Source organism: Hyperolius riggenbachi, chromosome 2 (genome assembly GCF_040937935.1).
Source record: "Hyperolius riggenbachi isolate aHypRig1 chromosome 2, aHypRig1.pri, whole genome shotgun sequence".
In the NCBI taxonomy this organism is placed as follows: domain Eukaryota; kingdom Metazoa; phylum Chordata; class Amphibia; order Anura; family Hyperoliidae; genus Hyperolius; species Hyperolius riggenbachi.
Window position 1 is genome coordinate 337,906,692 of NC_090647.1, and position 19,967 is coordinate 337,926,658.

Consider the following 19,967-nt stretch of genomic DNA (forward strand, 5'->3'; position numbering starts at 1 on the left):
TAAGAGGTCTTTGTTTAGGCAAACCTGGGCTTCCCTTTCCAGTAAATTAACTATTGTCTAGCTACATAAATAAGCTAAGTTCATTATCTATCAGAAAGCTTAAGGTATACTTTAAAAGTAGTAAATATCTATAGACAGCCCTCAAGATGAGAAATGTAGTAGGTGCAGAGCACTCCAATTACTAAGCTATGACATGGTGACTTATGCTGGGAATACACGATTAGCCGCCGGATCGACCCCAGTCGCGTCCCTGCTCGTCCGTGCGGATCGATTGCCGCTCGTCCCCGCCGGCGCTTCCTTACCAGCGCTCGATTCCCTGCCATTGTCCGCCGGCGGGGATCGGGCGGGAGTCGAGCGGCTTGATCGGGCCAGCTGAATATTATCAGCTGGCCGGATCAGCTGGTCGATACACGGTAGAGAAATGTACAGTGTATCCCCAGCATTAGATCTGTACCTGGGGTTTTAATTAACTGCACCACAGATATCAGGCCCCTTATCTGGGCCACTTCCCATCCACAACCATACTGATGTATAGAGATGATCTAAGCATTGCATTTTTTCCAAATAACACAAATGCTGTTGCAGCTAGTATGGGGATGCAGGAAACTGCAGGGTAAGTCAGACAAATTTGCATCTCAACTGATATGTACTATGTAGGCAATTTCCATTTACATTAACTAGATGTGTTAAGCTGGCCACTAACGGTCCAATTTCTAGCGAAAAATCGTTCGAGCGATCAGAAATTCTGATCGAACAAAAAATCGATCACTACACCATCAACTAACCAATCATTGCTTCCGATCTATCACGACCACCAAGAAAATCCAAATTGTCGTTCGACGAAAATTCATTCAGGCAACATTTTTTCCACTCATTCATAATCGATTGTGTCCACCAATGGAGATTATTTACAACCAATCCGATCAGAATTTCTGATCGCTCGAACGATTTTTCGCTACAAATTGGACCGTTAGTGGCCAGCTTTAGACTGCAATGGGAGTTTCAATCCTTCCAATTATTGTATTTACGAGTACATTTAAACAATATTTTATAGTTTAACTCTGTATACAACTATTACTGTTTTTCTTACATGAGTAGTGATCTCTTTAAAGCAGGGGTCTCAAACTCAATTTACCTGGGGGGCCGCAGGAGGCAAAGTCAGGATGAGGCTGGGCCGCATAAGGCATTACACAATCGCGGCGCATCGCTGACTCTGCCCGCCCCTCTCACTCTTCCTTTACAGAGAGAGGCGGGGAGAGGTGGCGATCCGTGCGGCGATTGACGTCAGGAGGGGAAGAGCTGAAAGCTCTGCCCCTTCCAGGAAATGCCGGCGGATTGCCCCCCGGGCGATTTGGGGGCTCTGCAGCCCTCGTTTAGCGGCGGGGATGCGGCGGATTACTTGGGAGCATTGAAGCGAACTATAAGGAAGCTTTTGCCAGCGAGGGCCACAAAATATTGTATCGAGGGCCGCAAATGGCCCGCGGGCCGCGAGTTTGAGACCCCTGCTTTAAAGTGTACCTGAAGTGACATGTGACATGATGAGATAAACGTAGGTATATAGAATACTAGCCCTAGTAAGAACTGCCTAAGGTCCCTTTCTGTTTTCCAGTACAGCAAGAGTTGAAACAAAACAAAAAACCTTGAGTAGCTATGAATGCAAAAGAGCTTGACCAACAGCTTGTTTAATCCAGTCTGGTTTCCAGAAAAGTAAACAGAAGGTTAAACAGCTGAGAAACAGTGATAAGTATTCTTTCGAGGTTTTACTGAAGTAAAGTTCAAAGGATCATTACTTCTTTCTTAGCATAAAGGAAATCTGACATGGATTAAAGTAAAGCGACGAAGCGCAACTGAGCTAATGTACCAGAATGGCCAGTGGATGATGCAAGCAGGCCCAGGGAGCCCACAGACTGAAGGAGGCTGGACCAAGCCGCACATAAGTAAAAATGATTTACTTTAATCCATCTCAGGTACACTTTAAGAAGGCAGAATGTAGATTCTGAACAGCAACTGTGACAGTCTGATGCAATCTTAAAAATGAAGCAATTAAACTAAAAATCAAAAAATATGAGTCTAATTACTATATTACTAATGTTTTATTTGCCATTCGTAGTACACATAGAATTAATTATCTCATAAGTATATTTCCCTTCAGATTAACTTTAAGGTACTGACAGGCATTAGGAGACAACTGACCTGACTGGTGAAATTATGTATGCATGGTCCATGCACTCAGTACTGGTCAGCAAATCAGGTAACCTGAAGTATTTTGTATCAAGGCCTGACCACCTTTCTGATATATACCGTCTGTAAGGATGTTCCCACTGTTCTTTCTGATTTTATTGGTGAGATTTAATATCCCCTTTGATTGGCATTGACTGTTCACTATATCCAATTGGATTTCCCCATTGAATTATGTGGATTTTAGTACAGTGATGGTTTGGGTCTATCTCAAAAATCTGCAACAGTTTCAATACTTAAAATGCTTGTGAAAGAATACTGTAAAAAAACAAAACAAAAAAAACTTTGTCCAAATAAGCCAGATGCACCTGGGCCATGGTGGGAGATCAGTTTGCATTTTCTGGAGTGTATTCTGCATCCTTTGGAAAAAATGAAAGCCAAAGGAATACATGCGCAATGCACCCCAGAGAAGGTAAAGCATGTATTTAGGCAGCTGCTAAGGGCCCGTTCAGATCAGAAATGCGGATGGCCATGCATGCGGAACGCGTGCGGACCGCAACGCGTACGAACGCATGGCCATCCGCGTTTGTGTGCGTTGCGGGCTGATCCCATCACTGAAAAGTGAATGGGACAGCCACGCGTTTTTGCAAAATCTGCGTGCAGCATGCGTTCCCGGACCGCATGCAGTGTGAACATCAGACATTGCACTCTATGCAATGTCTGATGTAGTGCGTTTTGGCCACCTGCACGCGTTTTCAAAACGCGGCTGGAAACGCGTGCAGTGTGAACGGGCCCTTAGCCTTGGGTTTCATGCAGTACGAAATCTGGGGAAGCCTTCTAACAAAACCAAAGAAAGCAGATAAAACCAAGATAGGGCTTTAAAGTGGATCTAAGCTGAGAACTTCCACTCTGCTCTTAGCCACAGCATAGTAACCGTTAGTGGGGAAAAATCTTCATCACAATTTATGGAAATCCTAAAAAAAAAACCTGTAGATTCAACTTGGCATCACTTTCCTGGGAGCACTGAAAGGTTTAAGCCTCAGTGTTTCTTGTACAGACAGAGAGCCCTAGGGCTGATTCAAAGCCGCTGATAACAGTTAATTGTTATCAATTATATGTGGAATAAAGACTTTTAATTGTGTGCTGTGCAAGAGTTTGGGTCTACTTTAAGCTTTGCCATAGTGTAGTAATGAGTATAATAAAACAATATAAAAGTGAACCCTAAAATTTAGATTGGATTCAGTTTACATTGAAAATGTGCACGCTGTAACACATGCACTTTTTGTTTGTATGGCAAAGAACTGGGTTTGCAGCATTGTGCTATAATGCATGTGTGTAAACAGAAATTAACTGACCCATATGGAAGCCTAGAAAATGTCATTGTCTGCACTGTGCACCAGTTCAGTGTTGTGTTAAAGCTCATTGGCCTCAATTCACTAAGATCATGCTAGAGATAATAAGGCAAGAGAAAACTTACCTCCACACGTGAGAGAGTTATCTTACCTCTTCATTCCTTAAGTTACCTCTCCTGTAGTTAATTTACATCCTCTGTAGTTAATTTACCTCCTCTGTAGTTATTTTCGCATGCAGCTAATTAACAGCCTGTCTTTAACTCTAGAGTTATTTTAAGGATTGGAGAGTTAATTTAAAGACAGAAGAGTTAACTTTAGGCTTGCCTGAGGTAAAATGTTTCCTGAATACTACATGCCTTATCACCATGGTAACAACTCTAGAAGAGTTATTAAAGACAGGAGATAAGTTTAGTGAATTGAGGCCATTGAGTGTTTTTAGTGAAATCTGGCCCTAAGGCACCCTTCACATATTTTTCATGTAGGACACACTTATAAATGTTTCCATTAACCCCAGTGGCAATTTATTGTTTAAATTAAGCAAAATCTGCCTTAACATGCATGTTCCTAGAAAACACACCAAGATCAGAGAACTCCCTGTACTGATAACGGCAGATCACCTTTTATTCACTTTTACAGCAACAAAAGGAGAAAAATATGCATATTGAAAAAACTACTTGGCTTATAATATGCATATGGAATACAAAAGCTTGATTACATTAGCCCGTCTTGGAACAACTCTGCTTTACAATGAAAACCCCTTGTATTATGCAAGTCATTCTATGCTGTAATGGTTAAGGGCTCTGCCTCTGACACAGGAGATCTGGGTTCAAATCTCGGCTCTGCCTATTCAGTAAGCCAGCACCTATTTCAGTAAGGAGTTCTTTGGGCAAGACTCCCTAACACTGTTACTGCCTACTGAGTGCGCTCTAGTGGCTGCCTCCCAAGCGCTTTTAGTCCGACAGGAGAAAGGCGCTATACAAATACTGCAATTATTATTATTATTATTATTATTATGCTCAGCTGAAACTAGGGATCTTTTTCCAGATGAGCTGCGTCCGATTTGCGAAAAAACTGCTGTGGCAAATGACAAGGAATCTGAAAAACACATTCGGCAATCCAGAGACAGAGAAAATGAACAGGAAGGACAATAGATTTGTGTGTGTTAAATGTCACAAGGCCAGGGAAGTCACTTTGCTTGATACTATAATCGCTGTACATGGTACTCTATGCTATAAAAAAAACAAAAAAAAACCCCTTTAAAACCTTTTTTGTAGTCCTCATCGCATCTAGCAAATATAAAGGCAGTGGAAAAAAACATGGTGCAGTTTGTGATTTTCACTTGGTTAAATTGGTTGCATTAAAGAACACCCATCATTAAATATGTATGTGAAAGCAATCTGTGGCTTTGCATTATACCAGTAAGACGTCAGTGTTCTTTTGAATAAACTTTAGCACAATATATTACTTTCCAATCAATTTTGGTAGTGAGTGTGTTGAAGAATTTGGATGGAATCATGATGACGGGCAGTTATGTAGTTCATAGTTCAGTTTATCTGCAACTTCTATAATGCTGCAATATTTATTAGTACAAATAAAGCTTCTGTTAAAAAGGAAACGCAGGAACAGGAATCCACACATGCAGATGACTCAAAGATGCCTTTAAGGCCATGTGTAGCGGTCAAAGGTGATTCTTCACCGAATGCTGGGAGAACACGATGCAATTTCCAGTCCGATCGATGGGTGATCAGACAGGAAGTTGTATAGTGTGTACATGTCCAAACTGCTCCCGATCAATAAAGGGATCGATTTTCCGATGATAACTTCACAAAGTCGAATGGAAACAACCGAACATGTCGGAAACAATCGCCCGATTCCTGCAGATTGGATGGTAAATTGCATTGTCTGTTCCCAGCACAAATAAAGATTAGTAGGGGAGACAGAAGAGAGAATGTAACTCTGAGCTTGCTGGGCAGTCTGTAACTCAGAGTTCATGAATTAATAAAAGCTGCATTTGTGATTACCTGAAAGGTGGTACAGTGCAGCATTACACAGCTTACATTGGACAAGTATATGAATGTCCCCTTCCTCACCTCATGTTCACATTCTGGACCAGAAAAAAGATGATTCTTCCATCTGGAAAGTACCTCACAATATCACATTGTACCATGATAAAGAAAGAAAATGTTGCTAAAATTATAAGGACTGGTATTATACAAAATAGTGTATTTATAGAAATGTTTATCAATATGTGTCCATTAAATCTTGTGTAGAAACACATCCATGATATGAATAACCGGTATTATCATGCTCTGCTTAAAGTAAAAGCAAAACATATACCTTGAAGGCTTAAAAATACTTCACTCTTGATAAAGACACGTGCATAGGAACCAGAGCGTAGCAAAACTAGTCTGTTCCACCAGGCATCACAAATTGGTCCGGTCGGTTTACAGCTTCCATCAACAGGGTTGGGATAAGGCCGTAGAGGTGGAGATTCCAAAGGGTGCAACCCCCCCCCCCCCCTTGAATTGTTCCAACCTCAGTACAAGTAGCTCATGTGCCCGCAGTATTAGGAAGATCACCTGCCAAGTATTCATAGCCAAATATGATCTTTTTTCTAGTCCCCCTCTCGGGTATAGCCAGATGTGCCCCTGTATTAAGTATCCCCCCTCCCTAGTTTAGTCAGATGTACCACTGTATAAGGTAGCCCCTCTCCCAGTATAGCCAGACATACCCCTGCATTAGGCAGCCCCCTCACCCCCCATATACCGAGTGGCGCATGTGGAGCGAGCTGGAATTTTGAACCTTTCTGGGTGCCACTGGGATCAGTCTTTTTCACCCTGCTGCAGGATCTCCTCTCGGACTCCTCCGGCTGTGCAGTAATGAGAGGCATCACTAGAGGGCGTCATAGAATGGGAAAACTGCAACTGTGTGACAGGGAAAAGAAGACTCATCCCCTAGGTTGACTGGGACTGTACTTCTGCTCTTTATTCCGTCTCTTCTAACTGCTAAGAGACCTTGAGTCTGAAGGTCTATTAACACAGGGTTGATTCAATAAAACTACATATCCAATTTGTGACAGCCAAATATTCACTATAGTTTTACTACAATCTATTTCCTGATTTATTACCATGATTTAATGCACAAAATAAAGTCACTGTCAAGAATGCATGTGCTCTGATAGTAGTCAATGACTGTCCTCAGAGGAGCTCACACTCTAATCCTACCATAGTCATAGTCTCATGTCCTGCCATATTATTATTATGTATTTATATAGCACTGTCATCTTCTGCAGCACTTTACAGAGTACATAGTCATGTCACTGACTGTCCGTGAGGAGCTCACAGTCTAATCCCTATCATAGTCATAGTCTAATGTCCTTACCATATTATTATTATGTATTTATATAGCACTGACATCTTCTGCAGCACTGTACAGAGTAGTTTTTAATTCTGCATATGGCATATACTAAAAAAAAAAAAAAAAAAGCCTAATATGGTGACTTAAAATAGCATTTTGGCTATGCTTGAGAGGAGCATAAAGTGGCTTTTGAAAAAGAAGGGACACTGAGAGCCCAATATAGTGTAGTAAGTTAAGTGATGGGTAAATGGAAAAGTATATGATAGATATACTCACAAGTCAGGGTTACCAATTAGGCAACCACTGTGTAGGCAGGTGAGGTGATTAGTCCTGTCCTCACTCAGGATTAATATGTCGCTCTCTGTAGATTAGGAGAAGAAAGGGAATTCAACCCCTCCACCAGGGGTGGATTCTGATATTGTAAAGAAAACAGAGGCGCCAACAGAATAAAATATATCTAAAAACGTTAAAATTCCTCGGGAGGCGGTGGTGGACTCATCTCCCCGAAGCAGACGTGATACTGTCGGGTTTAGTACAAGCAAATTTATTTATAAACTCCAACAAACAGCGCTATGCGTTTCGCAGGTATATTCCCGCTTCTTCAGGCAATAACGAACAGGAGTACACACAGTGCAGTCTTAAAGTCACGATAAGCGCCTCTCACAGAGGCGCTTATCGTGACCTTAAAGGGAACCTTAACTGAGAGGGATATGGAGGTTTCCTTTTAAACAATACCAGTTGCTTGTCAGCCCTGCTGATCTTGTTTGGCTGCAATAGTGGTTGAGTGACACACCTGAAACAAGCATGCAGCTAATCCAGTCTGACTTCAGTCAGAGCACCTGATTTGCATGCCTGCTCAGGGGCTGTGGCTAAAAGTATTAGAGACACAGGATCAGCAGGAGAGTCAGGCAACTGGTATTATTTTAAAAGGGAAAATCCATATCCTTCTCAGTTTAGGTTCCCTTTAAGACTGCACTGTGTGTACTCCTGTTCGTTATTGCCTGAATAAGCAGGAATATACCCGCAAAACGGGTTGCGCTGTATGTTGGAGTATATAAATAAATGTGCTTGTTCTAAAACCGACAGTATCATGTCTGCTTCGGGGAGAGGAGTCCACCACCGCCTCCCGAGGAATTTTAACGTTTTTAGATATATTTTATTCTGTTGGCGCCTCTGTTCTCTTTACAGTAAAGTGGCTTTTAGTTGGGTATAAAACAGGCTAGAGCAGGATATGAAACATAACTTGGTATGGATAAAAAGAATTCTCAAAGTGACTTTAAACTCCCATTATACCCTACAAGGTGGTTTTGGTAATGCACCAGGCTTTAGGTACTGGTAGATGGCTCATCTTTCCCCAGCATCACACACTGAAGACGGGTCAGCTGCACTTCCCCGGAAAGGCTGAACAGCAGACCAGAAATACAGCAATACTTAGGAACATGAAAACAAACAGTATCAAAATCGAAACCTTTTCCAAAGCACCCCGAGACAAACTCCAGCAGAAACTTATCTTTTGCATATTCTCTTCTCAGAAGTTTTTACTGCTATTTGCAATGAACAGGATAGACTTCTAAGGCCCGGTTCACACTTGCGGTGGCCCTCCGGAATCGCCGTGCCGGAGCCGCACCGCCTGCAGAACGGACGGAACGGACGCACGGCATAGCAATTAAAGCCTATGCGTCCGTTCACATGGGTCCGTTCTGCAGAACCGGAGCCGGACCGGATCCGGGCCGGATCCGGACTCCGGCCTCCGTTCCAACATGCGCTATTTTTTCATCCGGCCCCTCCGGCAGCCGTATCCGGGGCGGAGCCGGTCTGCACCATCCGGCCAATACAAACAAATGGGAACCGGAGGCCGCACAACACACTGGCTGAGAAATCCGGATGTTCTACCCCACTTCCTATGCGGATTGTTGCGGCGATATTGGCTGGGGACACATGGGCAAGCATTTTGGAGTGGAGCAGCACGAGCTGGAGGTGTTGGCAGGATGTTGGCAGCATGTCGGAGGTGGAGGTGAGTTCTAAACAGCAGAGGGCCTGATTCCACAGGTCCCCCTTCTGCTGACCTCCCAGACCCCAACATTTTTTTTTTTTTTTTACGTAACTTTGCCAAACGGATCCGGATCGCATCCTGATTACCACCTGATGCAACCTGACCGGATCCGGATCGGATCCGGATCAGAATCGTACGGTTCCGATCCGGATCCGGTCCGGATCCGGTCAGGTCATCCGGTCCGTTTGGCAAACAACCGCTAATGTGAACCGGGCCTTAGTTACAGAGCAAAGAGAACAGGCAGTGACATAAAATCATGTCCAGTTAAAAAAAATATATATATATATTTGTAATTGTTGCACAACATAATAAGTGAGACGTATTTGCTTCCTCCTCACTTTCTGTACTGGGAAAAAATGTGAGGTGGAATCTCCAATAACCACAAAGACAAAACTAACAGATTTACTCATTTTTTCTGTAACTCAGCAAAAGAGGACAAAAAAAAAAAAAAAAGTAGTGTTGCGCAGCAACCAGTCGCACAGAGACCACTTGATCAAGGCTAATCGGAGGACAAAGTCCATTCAGCTTCCATCAAATTTGGTTACATATCTGTGAACTCCAGAGAGGTGTTTAAGTAAAATCACTTGAAACCTAACTAAACCCAAAATTGAACAAAGCAAATTCTCAAAGCAGTCATATCGATTACTGTAAAATATAAGCATTACCTTTGTAACTAAGTGTTTCAAGTTCAAAAGCCCATTGTGTAGCTCTGCTACCAAATAGCTGTGCACGTATCCACACAGGCATAAGGCTAGGTTCAAGTTACCCCCCTGTTGGACTATTCTCCGCATTGGACAAACACACATGTCAACGGATCCTATGTTAAGCGTGTCCATTCTGTCTGTCTGCAGTAAAGTAAAACAGAGTCCCATTCTGTAGCCAGGCACTGGGTGGAAGTCGGAAATGTCTTAACAAAAGAATTGTGAAAATGATGGATGGCTACAGCAAATTGCACATCAGTTCTGCTGTAAGCATCCATCCATTGACTCTAGGGTAATTTAAACCCTGCCTAAGACCTATTATGTTTACCTGCTTTCCTTTTAGCAGACTGAGATATTCATAAGAACTTAAAGTGTACCCAAGGCGACATGAGAAATGTGTATGTACAGTGAAAGACAAGACAAGACAAATAACATTTATATCGCGCTTTTCTCCTGGCGGACTCAAAGCGCCAGAGCTGCAGCCACTAGGACGCGCTCTATAGGCAGTAGCAATGTTAGGGAGATTTGCCTAAGGTCTCCTACTGAATAGGCGCTGGCTTACTGAACAGGCAGAGCAGAGATTCGAACCCTGGTCTCCTGCGTCAGAGGCAGAGCCCTTAACCAGTACACCTTCCAGCCACTGCCACTGTGAAAGAAAAGTTAATAACCAGGCTGTTTATTTTTTTTATTATTTTGCTGCCTAAGAGTTAATTTTCGGGCATGGACGTTACAGCTTCTGTCTTGTCGGTACCTTGTTGGGAATATAGTAAACCTCACTGATAAATAAAATTACAGAGGGCATAGGAGAGAGAGAAAAAGTTCAATAGAACAGTTCATGTATTTTAACTCTGGAACTCTTGAGATACTGCTATTGAGTAGAGACAATAAAACATTACTTTGTAAATGCTTAAATATAGAATAAAACCATATGTAAACAAAAAATATATTTTTAGAGTAAGAGTAGGAGGATAAATACAATTGTTTATCTCATCAGTTTATTTTTTCACTTCGGGTTCACTGTAAGCTGCCCGCTCCTGTAAGCACATGGCTTCTACCGAGTGTGGAGAGGTTATAAAAAAAAAAAAATGTATTCTGGCATCTATTTTGCGTACAACTTCTGAATGACCTACCAACAGCTAAAGCTAGAAAGAGTATAGGAAGCAAGCTGTACAGTACTGGCAAGCACATGTCATATGAATAAGTGTTATACCCAGAATTTTGCTTCATATTGTTTAATAATGGCAATAATAATGGCAGTATTTGTATAGCGCCTTTCTCCTGTCGGACTCAAAGCGCTTGCGAGGCAGCCACTAGAGCGCACTCAGTAGGCAGTAGCAGTGTTAAGGAGACTTGCCCAAGAAACTCCTTACTGAAATAGATGCTGGCTTACTGAACAGGCAGAGCCGAGATTTGAACCCAGGTCCCCTGTGTCAGAGGCAGAGCCCTTAACCATTACACTATCCAGCCACTGTTTATATTCATTTATCATGCTGATTGCAGTTAGAATTTGCCCTTTTCAAAATTGGGTTTTGTTGGGGATTAAGTACTGCCCACTGAGCCATCATTCCAATGGCAGTTTGAAACATGCCTCTGATGCACCATATTATGGAACAAGGGAAATATTGTTATAAGGCCTTGGTTTATTTAAAAAAAGATATCAAATAGCAAGCAAAATCAGGCATCTCAACATAATAAAACGTAAACAAAATCAATGAAACCTTTTGATGTGTGTGTAAAATCGTACCTCATGGTTAAGTCTAAACCACAAAAATGTGAGTGTCTTATTTCATCAGCTGTGATGTCACTTAAAAGTTTGGTTTGATTTGATGTTGGCTATGTTCAGGCAGTACAGCAGATGAGTGGCATAACAATACAGGGGCAAGAACTGCCCATATTGGAATTTATAACCACCCGGCTCAACACCTAAAGACCGCCAGGGCAGCTGATACCTGGCACAATCATGGCTCCCATCCGATGCTGAAATTGCTATTGCCAATTGCAGAGAAGGGTTCACATGTTCCCTTTAAGTAAGGAAATGCTCATCACGTCATGATAAAATAAGTTCAGCACTGAACAAAGCAGTTTACCATTATAATCTGTACCATGTTCATTATCAACGTATACACATTTTTCGTACCTTGGTAAAGTTTTATGTACCTATTTTACAGTTCCTTGTTAGTGTAAAGAGTTTTATACAGCGCAGCATATAATGAAAGTAATAATTCCAGCCTAATTATACATCAGTGCTCCTAGTCCAGGTATACAGGAATTCAGCATGTCTAAACGGTTCAACGCACATTGAGATCTATTCTGCAATATTCAACCACCATCCACCGTGTTTAAAAACACAGGGTGTGGCAGGGGACTCTTTATATGGAACACCAACCACTGTATCGTAAAGGAGAGCCACTCATTAATTCATTACATCTATAAGGCTAGAATCCACATCATTAGGGAACAAAGGTCGATTGTACCGGTCATCAAATGCATATCCAAATATATCACTTAAAAAAAAAATCATTCACTATAAGATAAATACAGGATAATATATAGCAGCTTTCAACTAGTACTGACTAAAAATGTTAGTGTGGTGGTACAAATGGCACATCAGTGGTACCAAATACACTGAAGTTCCTTTGGGCAGACAAAAACAATGATTTTTACAGAGCCAAACTCTGTTTGCAAGTCATTAGACTGGAAGAGCTGAGATTTTTCTGCTTTCACAGGCAGATAAACTGGAAAAATGGCAATCTTGAACAAAAAGAAAACATGATCATGTAAAACAAAAAGGAGGATTAATGACTGATACATGTACCTTCTTTCATAGATGTGCACTAGCCCTCACTGCTCCTCCCATAAAAAAAAAATAGTATATATAAAAAAAAAAAAAAAGGATGATTACATTGAGTCCAGTGTCAGGCCCTTTGTAGACGTTTGGTGTGAAGCACAATGCTTGGCATTTTAAACTTATGTACGGCACAAAAAAAAAAAAAGAGGTAAGACCATATTACTAAGAAAGTTGTTCCCCTAATTTTTTCTTTTACTTGATCTAGTTCCAAAATCTTGGAGTCCAGCTTTTTCCAATTCAAAACTGGAGGGTAGTTTTTAAAAAAATAATAATAGTGCTTGAGAACATTGTGAAATCCAGTACAGCTACTGGGAGATGCCGAACAACCATAAAATAACCATATGCATATACCACATGGTACATTTCAGCAAAAAAAATATGCCATAGTGCTAGTTACAATACAAGTAGAGGATTGTTCACGTGCTCCTTTTTGCCACAATCCCTAAGAGAAATAAGTAATTTTTATGGGGGGGGAAATGCCTCACAATGCCTTCACCGGTCTGCTGAACTACTACCATCACCCTCAAAAAGTGCTACATTAGTTGTGATGGGGAGTAACTGTGCAGTTCTCCCCAGTAAAAGAAACTAGCATGGGCCAGAATGCAGTCTTGTGACTGCTGGAATTCAAACAACATGTTTGAGAGTCTTGTCAAAGGAAGAGTTAACTTCACATGAGGTTTCCCTGCAAATCCTTTGTTTTCTTGGAATAAAGGAGAAGGAGGGAAAAATAACTGATCCCTTTCAGAAGCCACTGGCAAGTCTTGGAATTTTAAAAATGATACAGGGCTGCTCCATGTTCCGAGTCAGTCAAGGCTCTGGGCTTATCTTCTTTTCCTAGTAGAGGTGGCACTACAGGACTAACCAGGATCTGCGGAGGCCCATCCACTGCAATAAGCGGTCCAGAACTAGGAAAAACAAAACACACCATACATGTAAAAAGAAAAGTTATAGTAATCAGTATTTACTTTATGGGCCATGTGATGGGACAGACAAACTGTGTGCACAATTTCCAGCACCCCTGTGTTTAAAATAAAATAGTAATATGAACAGGGCTGTGGAGTCGGAGTTAGAGTCTGCTTGGAGGAGTCAAAGTAATTTTTGGATACCTGGCGTTGGAGTCGTACAAGAATGCACCTACTCCAAATATGTAACTTTTAAGTATGAGAGAAAATATGATAAAGTATTCTATTTCTCAGATAATATTCATCATAAATAACTTGCATACACAATAGCAGCAATGCTTAGTCCACAAAAAATGAAGTACTAAACCAATCAAAAAACAGTTACTTGTGCTGCTGCAATAAAGTAGTCACCATATTTTAAAATAAGATACACATATGCAACTGACTGTATATTTGATATGTACACAGGATTTTTTTAAAAATGTAATAAATAACATCTCTACGGTAAGAATAAAGCCGAAGTAGTTGTGTCACTAGTAAGGATGGGTAATGAGATGCAAATAATTCTGTTGATGCAGATTTATGCAAATGTTCTATGCAAATGTACGCAGCTTGAAAATGAACTAACTCCATTCCACTTTTGCAGAAACTGATTGGTCCATTTTAAAGCTTTATGTATACCTTTTCATACAAAATTTGCATAACCCTACATCAATTGAGAATTATTTGCATTTAACGCCCTTCCCTAGTCACTACTGTGACATTCAGCGGAGCCGGATTTAACAAACTGTATTTTAGTACATTACAAAAGAGTAATTTTTAAGTGAGCTGTCACTTGTTTAAACAAGTGTATTTGAGTGTTAGCACATGTAAATACTATCAGCTCCTGTACCAATTCTACATGAATGGGATGGATGACAGGATGAAGTGTCAGCTTCCTGGCCAGGAGCAATTTTGTTCCCAAAAGCATATGCCATCTTAATATAGTTTTAAAATTTCTAAGCTATGGCAGTGATGAAATGTCTTATGTTACATATTTTTAATCAAGATTTTTGTACCAACTCCAAAGCCCAGAATATGAACATCCGTGAATAAATGTTAGCACCTAAAAAAGGAACTTTACTGAATATAAATAAATGAATCAAATGGCTTTTATTTTTTACAATATTAAATAATATAATATTAAGTGAACGGTCTGCCCAATGTAAACTGTTACCTCACCCCGATTAACATTCCTAAATTTATCAGTGATGCTGGCATCTTCACTGCTGGCATGGTGAATCCAAGTGGTGTTTCCCCCTCCCCCTCTGTGTAATGCATAGTAGTGTTGGTGTTTGAATTTAGCATAGCCGATTTGGAACACCTAAATACTCCCAACTGCCACTGTTTAGCACAGAACAAACGGACAGGGTCAGGTGGAGTTCACTACCTTGCAAGTCACCAGTGTTGCCAACTCATCCCTTTAATTACAGACACATCTAAGTTATACAGGTTCGGGGGCTATTTGCACATAATCAGTGCCTTAACTGCATCTACCTAGCCATAAAGCCTGTATAATTCATATGTGTCAGTAATTAAAGGGATGAGTTGGCAACACTGCAAGTCACGTTGCATTTCACATGACTCCCATACTTCCTCCATCTGGTTTGGAAGGAGGAAGTATTGGAGTCACATGAAATACAACATGATTCACAAGACAATTAACTCCTCTCGTCCCTATCAACTGTCTGTTTGGTGCTAAACACCGGAAGTGTGGAGTATTCAGGTGTTTCGAATCGGCTATGCCAAATTCAAATACTAACACTAGTGAGTAAGAATGTCAATTGATCTCACAGAATGTTCTGGGGCAGAAGGACGTGCGACATCAAGTCTAGGCTAATCATCACTGGGAGGGCGGGACTACATACCAACACAAAGCAACATATAAATATAAGAAGCATTTCTGATGCTGGAGCAAGGGTAGTTAAAGGAACACTATCGATTTACATATTTTTTTCAATTGAGATAGGAATTGTTTGGGAAGTGCTGCTAAGTACTGGTGTATACATTTCACTGGAAACCTCTTTGTTTACTGTTATCAAAATACTTTCAAACTTTACTGACACCAAAACTGAGCGCAGAATGAGCCATGAGGGGAGGGGGAATTCCCCTCACACTTCATCAGTTAACCCTGTGTGTAACTCTGTGTGTGTGTGTGTGTAACTCTGTGTGTGTGTGTGTGTAACTCTGTGTGTGTGTGTGTGTGTGTGTAACTCTGTGTGTGTGTGTGTGTAACTCTGTGTGTGTGTAACTCTGTGTGTGTGTGTGTGTGTGTGTAACTCTGTGTGTGTGTGTGTGTAACTCTGTGTGTGTGTGTGTGTGTGTGTAACTCTGTGTGTGTGTGTGTGTAACTCTGTGTGTGTGTGTGTAACTCTGTGTGTGTGTGTGTGTAACTCTGTGTGTGTGTGTGTGTGTGTGTAACTCTGTGTGTGTGTGTGTGTGTGTGTGTGTAACTCTGTGTGTGTGTGTGTGTGTAACTCTGTGTGTGTGTGTGTGTGTAACTCTGTGTGTGTGTGTGTGTAACTCTGTGTGTGTGTGTGTGTGTGTGTAACTCTGTGTGTGTGTGTGTGTAACTCTGTGTGTGTGTGTGTGTGTGTAACTCTGTGTGTGTGTGTGTGTGTAACTCTGTGTGTGTAACTCTGTGTGTGTGTGTGTGTGTGTGTGTGTGTGTAACTCTGTGTGTGTGTGTGTGTGTGTGTGTGTGTGTGTAACTCTGTGTGTGTGTGTGTGTGTGTGTGTGTGTGTGTGTAACTCTGTGTGTGTGTGTGTAACTCTGTGTGTGTGTGTGTGTGTAACTCTGTGTGTGTGTGTGTGTGTGTGTGTGTGTGTGTGTGTGTGTGTGTGTGTGTGTAACTCTGTGTGTGTGTGTGTGTGTAACTCTGTGTGTGTGTGTGTGTGTAACTCTGTGTGTGTGTGTGTGTGTAACTCTGTGTGTGTGTGTGTAACTCTGTGTGTGTGTGTGTGTGTGTGTGTAACTCTGTGTGTGTGTGTGTGTGTGTAACTCTGTGTGTGTGTAACTCTGTGTGTGTGTGTGTGTGTGTAACTCTGTGTGTGTGTGTGTGTGTAACTCTGTGTGTGTGTGTGTGTGTGTAACTCTGTGTGTGTGTGTGTGTGTGTGTGTGTGTGTGTGTGTGTGTGTGTGTGTGAGAGAGAGAGAGAGAGAGAGAGAGAGAGAGAGAGAGAGAGAGAGAGAGAGAGAGAGAGAGAGAGAGAGAGAGAGAGAGAGAGAGAGAGAGAGAGAGAGAGAGAGAGAGAGAGAGAGAGAGAGAGAGAGAGAGAGAGAGAGAGAGAGAGAGAGAGAGAGAGAGAGAGAGAGAGAGCTCCTAACAGCTGCAGCTTCTGTGTCCTGTGTTTCTGACTGAAGTGTCTGAAGAGAGTAGAGGAAACTTGTTATGAACATTTGTAATTGTCACAGTTTTTGATACTGTTTTTGCTTTCTGAGAAAATACTCTGTAGTCTGATATGCAACACTGGCTATGCATTGAAGCAGACACCCCTTCTGCAATTGATTTGTCCCAATATAGCTAAATCCTACACTCAAATTAAAACTTTTGCTTCTGATATTTAACCTGAAAAGTAGGAAAAGGTTTAACACAGCTACTCAGACATTATTTGTACATTGTCATTTTAGAATACTTTGGCATTGATAGTATTACTTTAACATAAAAATGGGTTTTCTGAATAATATATTATGTTGGGCTAGTCATTACAAGTCTTCTTTAAAGAGTGACCAGCCTCTGTGTCCTTCTATAGTGTGCACAGCCCGCCCCCCCACCCCCCCCGCGCACGCTTTGCTGTTCCCCCTTATAAAAAGCACCAGGCCAGCAAAATGCAATTGTCGGTAGCCTGGTGTTTACTTCCAGGCTGCCACTCACCGCCCCTCCCCGCCGCCTGTATAGTGCGGCTCCCCACCCGAGTCCCTTCCTTCCCCGCCTCTGTACGCCAATTGGAGGAAGCTTACAGAGGCAGGGAGTAGAGGGACACAGATGGGGAGCTGTGCTATACAGGAGGCGGGGGAGCGGCAGCCTGAAGGTAAATAAGGGGGGACAGTGGAGCGCAGCGGGGGGGGGGGGGGGAGGCTGGACACACTATAGAAGGACACAGAGGCTGGTCACAGTATACACAATATGCCTTTGTGTCCTAATATGCTTTCACAAACCCACCTCGGGTTCATACTAGCACCAATTATCTCAGCCTCCAAAAGCCAAACTAATCTAGAAAATATTCTTTTTCATAGTTGCTATTCATGTATGTAGCCCTTGGGGGTCTATATTAAGTCAGCAAAAGCAGGTGTGCTAGAACATTTCACATTTTAGCAGTGCATCAGTTTAACAAGTAATAACTTGATTTGCCTCTTGTGGGGCAGAAAGGTGACATTCAACTTACAAAGAAGGCCCCATCAAGTCCTCAGTGCTCCCCTTCTTTGCTCTTCTCATCCCTTGTAATCCAGCATCACTATTACCATGGTCTCACCTCTTCTTGTAGTGGTTAAGGATTGGAAATGGCCATGTTTGCCAGGGCAACCATCTACTTACCAGAGCAGTGACCAGAATGTGCAGAGAATGGACTGCATTACACAGGACACTCAATGCAGATTTCCTCACTGGTTTGGTGGGTCAAGAGACCAGAGAAGAAGAGTACCAGGGAATTGAGGGAGCCTTCCCAGAGAAGTATCGCTCCCCCCCCCCCGCCCCCCCAAAAAAAAAGAATATCCTAGGGGAATGGCTTGTATGAGCATTATTCCCTCTGTACTCCCTTCACATTTAGGTCTGCTTTATTTGTACTAAGCATTAATGTTAGCTTGCATTAACAGTTTCGTCTTAGTGCTGAATAAGGCAGAAGCCCATAAAGCTATGTAAAATACATGTGCATGCATATGTACTGTATGTGATGTATATTTGCCCCAGAGTAAAGTGCGCTATAAATTAATCTTGTCAAATGTCACTCATTTACAGTAGGTATTATTAATGCGACGGATCTAACCTGTTTTGACCTAGTCGAAGGCCTCATAAAAAGATTCTTTTAAATGCACTTCTAAAGATGGCAGTGGCACAATCCAGATTCCAGAAAATTGTGCAGTAAATAGGCAGGCTGTCCGCCATCTTTGTATAGATCTATTTCAGAGAATGCTTTTGCAAAGAAGGAAAAAAAAAACTAAGAATCCCCCTTGAAGAGATGGACTAGTTCAAAACTTTTCAGAATTTTTAGAATAACTACTGTAGGCGAAAATAGTAACTTCTAGGGCAATTCTCAGTTACAGACAAAATACCTTAAAAGACAGCTGATTAAGAACCCACAACCATGTTAGGCAAGATTAGTTTGTTTTTAGCACTGTTCGTTTGGGTGTCGGGTTCGGCTAGCCAGGGTTTTATCAGTGATGGTTTTAGCATTTTTCTTCCATAATTTGACTATGATCCCTGCAACAAAATCCCAATGCTGAAACAACCTCTCCCTTACCTGATGCCTAACAAAAAGCTCTCCCGCAACATTAACCTGTTCCCGACACCTAATTCCAATCGCCTCTCGGTAATGTTGACCTCTTTCCTGACTAAATATCCTTCCTGAAGCCTAACCCTAGCAAATGTAACCTTCCCATATCCCATCTCCTGAACTAAACTGACACTTAACCCTAGCCGATTCCTTGCATCATTTTCAAGTCAAACCAAGGCACTGGGAAACAAAATCTTGATAGGTAAGCTTCGGCAATTATTAGCCGATTGCCAGCATCTAAATGAAGCACCCCTCAGGCAAACATTACATACCTACTAGTGCTGGTACCCAGATGGGAAGCATTCAAGCACGTGTGTGTAGCCACTGAGAAAAGCCTTGGTTAACTCACTCACCTTTGCGTAGGGTCTCCTGTCTACTGCTTGGGATCCACAGTCCAGGCCACAGTTCCATGAGAAGGGGCTGGCTGCTCACCTTCAACTGACTCAACCTGAAAACACACATACAGAGTTATGCCTTGGGGATATCTGCCAATCAAATTAATTTCACAGACTAAAAGCAATGCTGATATCTATGCAAATTAAAACAAAAGCTTACAGCTTTATTAATGTTTTTAGATATACAAATGAAGGCTAATCTTATCAGTAAGCGATCAAGAAAAAGCTCAAGTCTTTTCAATAAAGAGTTTATCAGCAGCAGGCTGCTTCAGACACATAAATTAAGTGTGTTTCAGTTCTATACTATGTCTAATGCTGGGAATACACGTTACGTTTTTGCGGAGAATCGTTCCGATAGATGCTTTTGATAGATAAAATTCCGACATTTCTGATTCTCCGCTCAATTCTGTTCCGCTCGATTTCTCATAGAAGTGAATGGAAAAAAGATAATAAAAACGAGCGGAAGATAAGAGAATCGAATGGCTAATAGATCGTGCGGAGAATTGAAAGCAAAAAACGTAACGTGTATTCCCAGCATAACATATACTTCTTCTCTGCACCTATACGGTAGCAGCTTCAGTGCCATGAACTAGCAAAAAAAAAAAAAAAAAAAGAGTTCAGAATTTACCGGGCTCACACTCCTGCTACGCAA

The 19,967-nt window shown here is 41.7% G+C and overlaps 1 protein-coding gene across 7 annotated transcripts in view; it reads right to left on the reverse strand.

Moving 5' to 3' along the window:
• Positions 1–9,132: 9,132 nt before the first annotated feature.
• Positions 9,133–19,967, reverse strand: part of ANKS1A (ankyrin repeat and sterile alpha motif domain containing 1A) — a 178,185-nt gene continuing 167,350 nt past the window's right edge. For all 7 annotated transcript variants that reach the window (XM_068269417.1, XM_068269415.1, XM_068269416.1 and 4 more), the window contains 2 exons: positions 19,274–19,368; positions 9,133–13,394 (listed from right to left, as the gene is read on the reverse strand). In XM_068269417.1, coding sequence (XP_068125518.1) covers positions 19,294–19,368 — 75 coding nt within the window. In that variant the 3' untranslated portion in view covers positions 9,133–13,394; positions 19,274–19,293. The remainder of the gene's footprint in view (positions 13,395–19,273; positions 19,369–19,967) is intronic.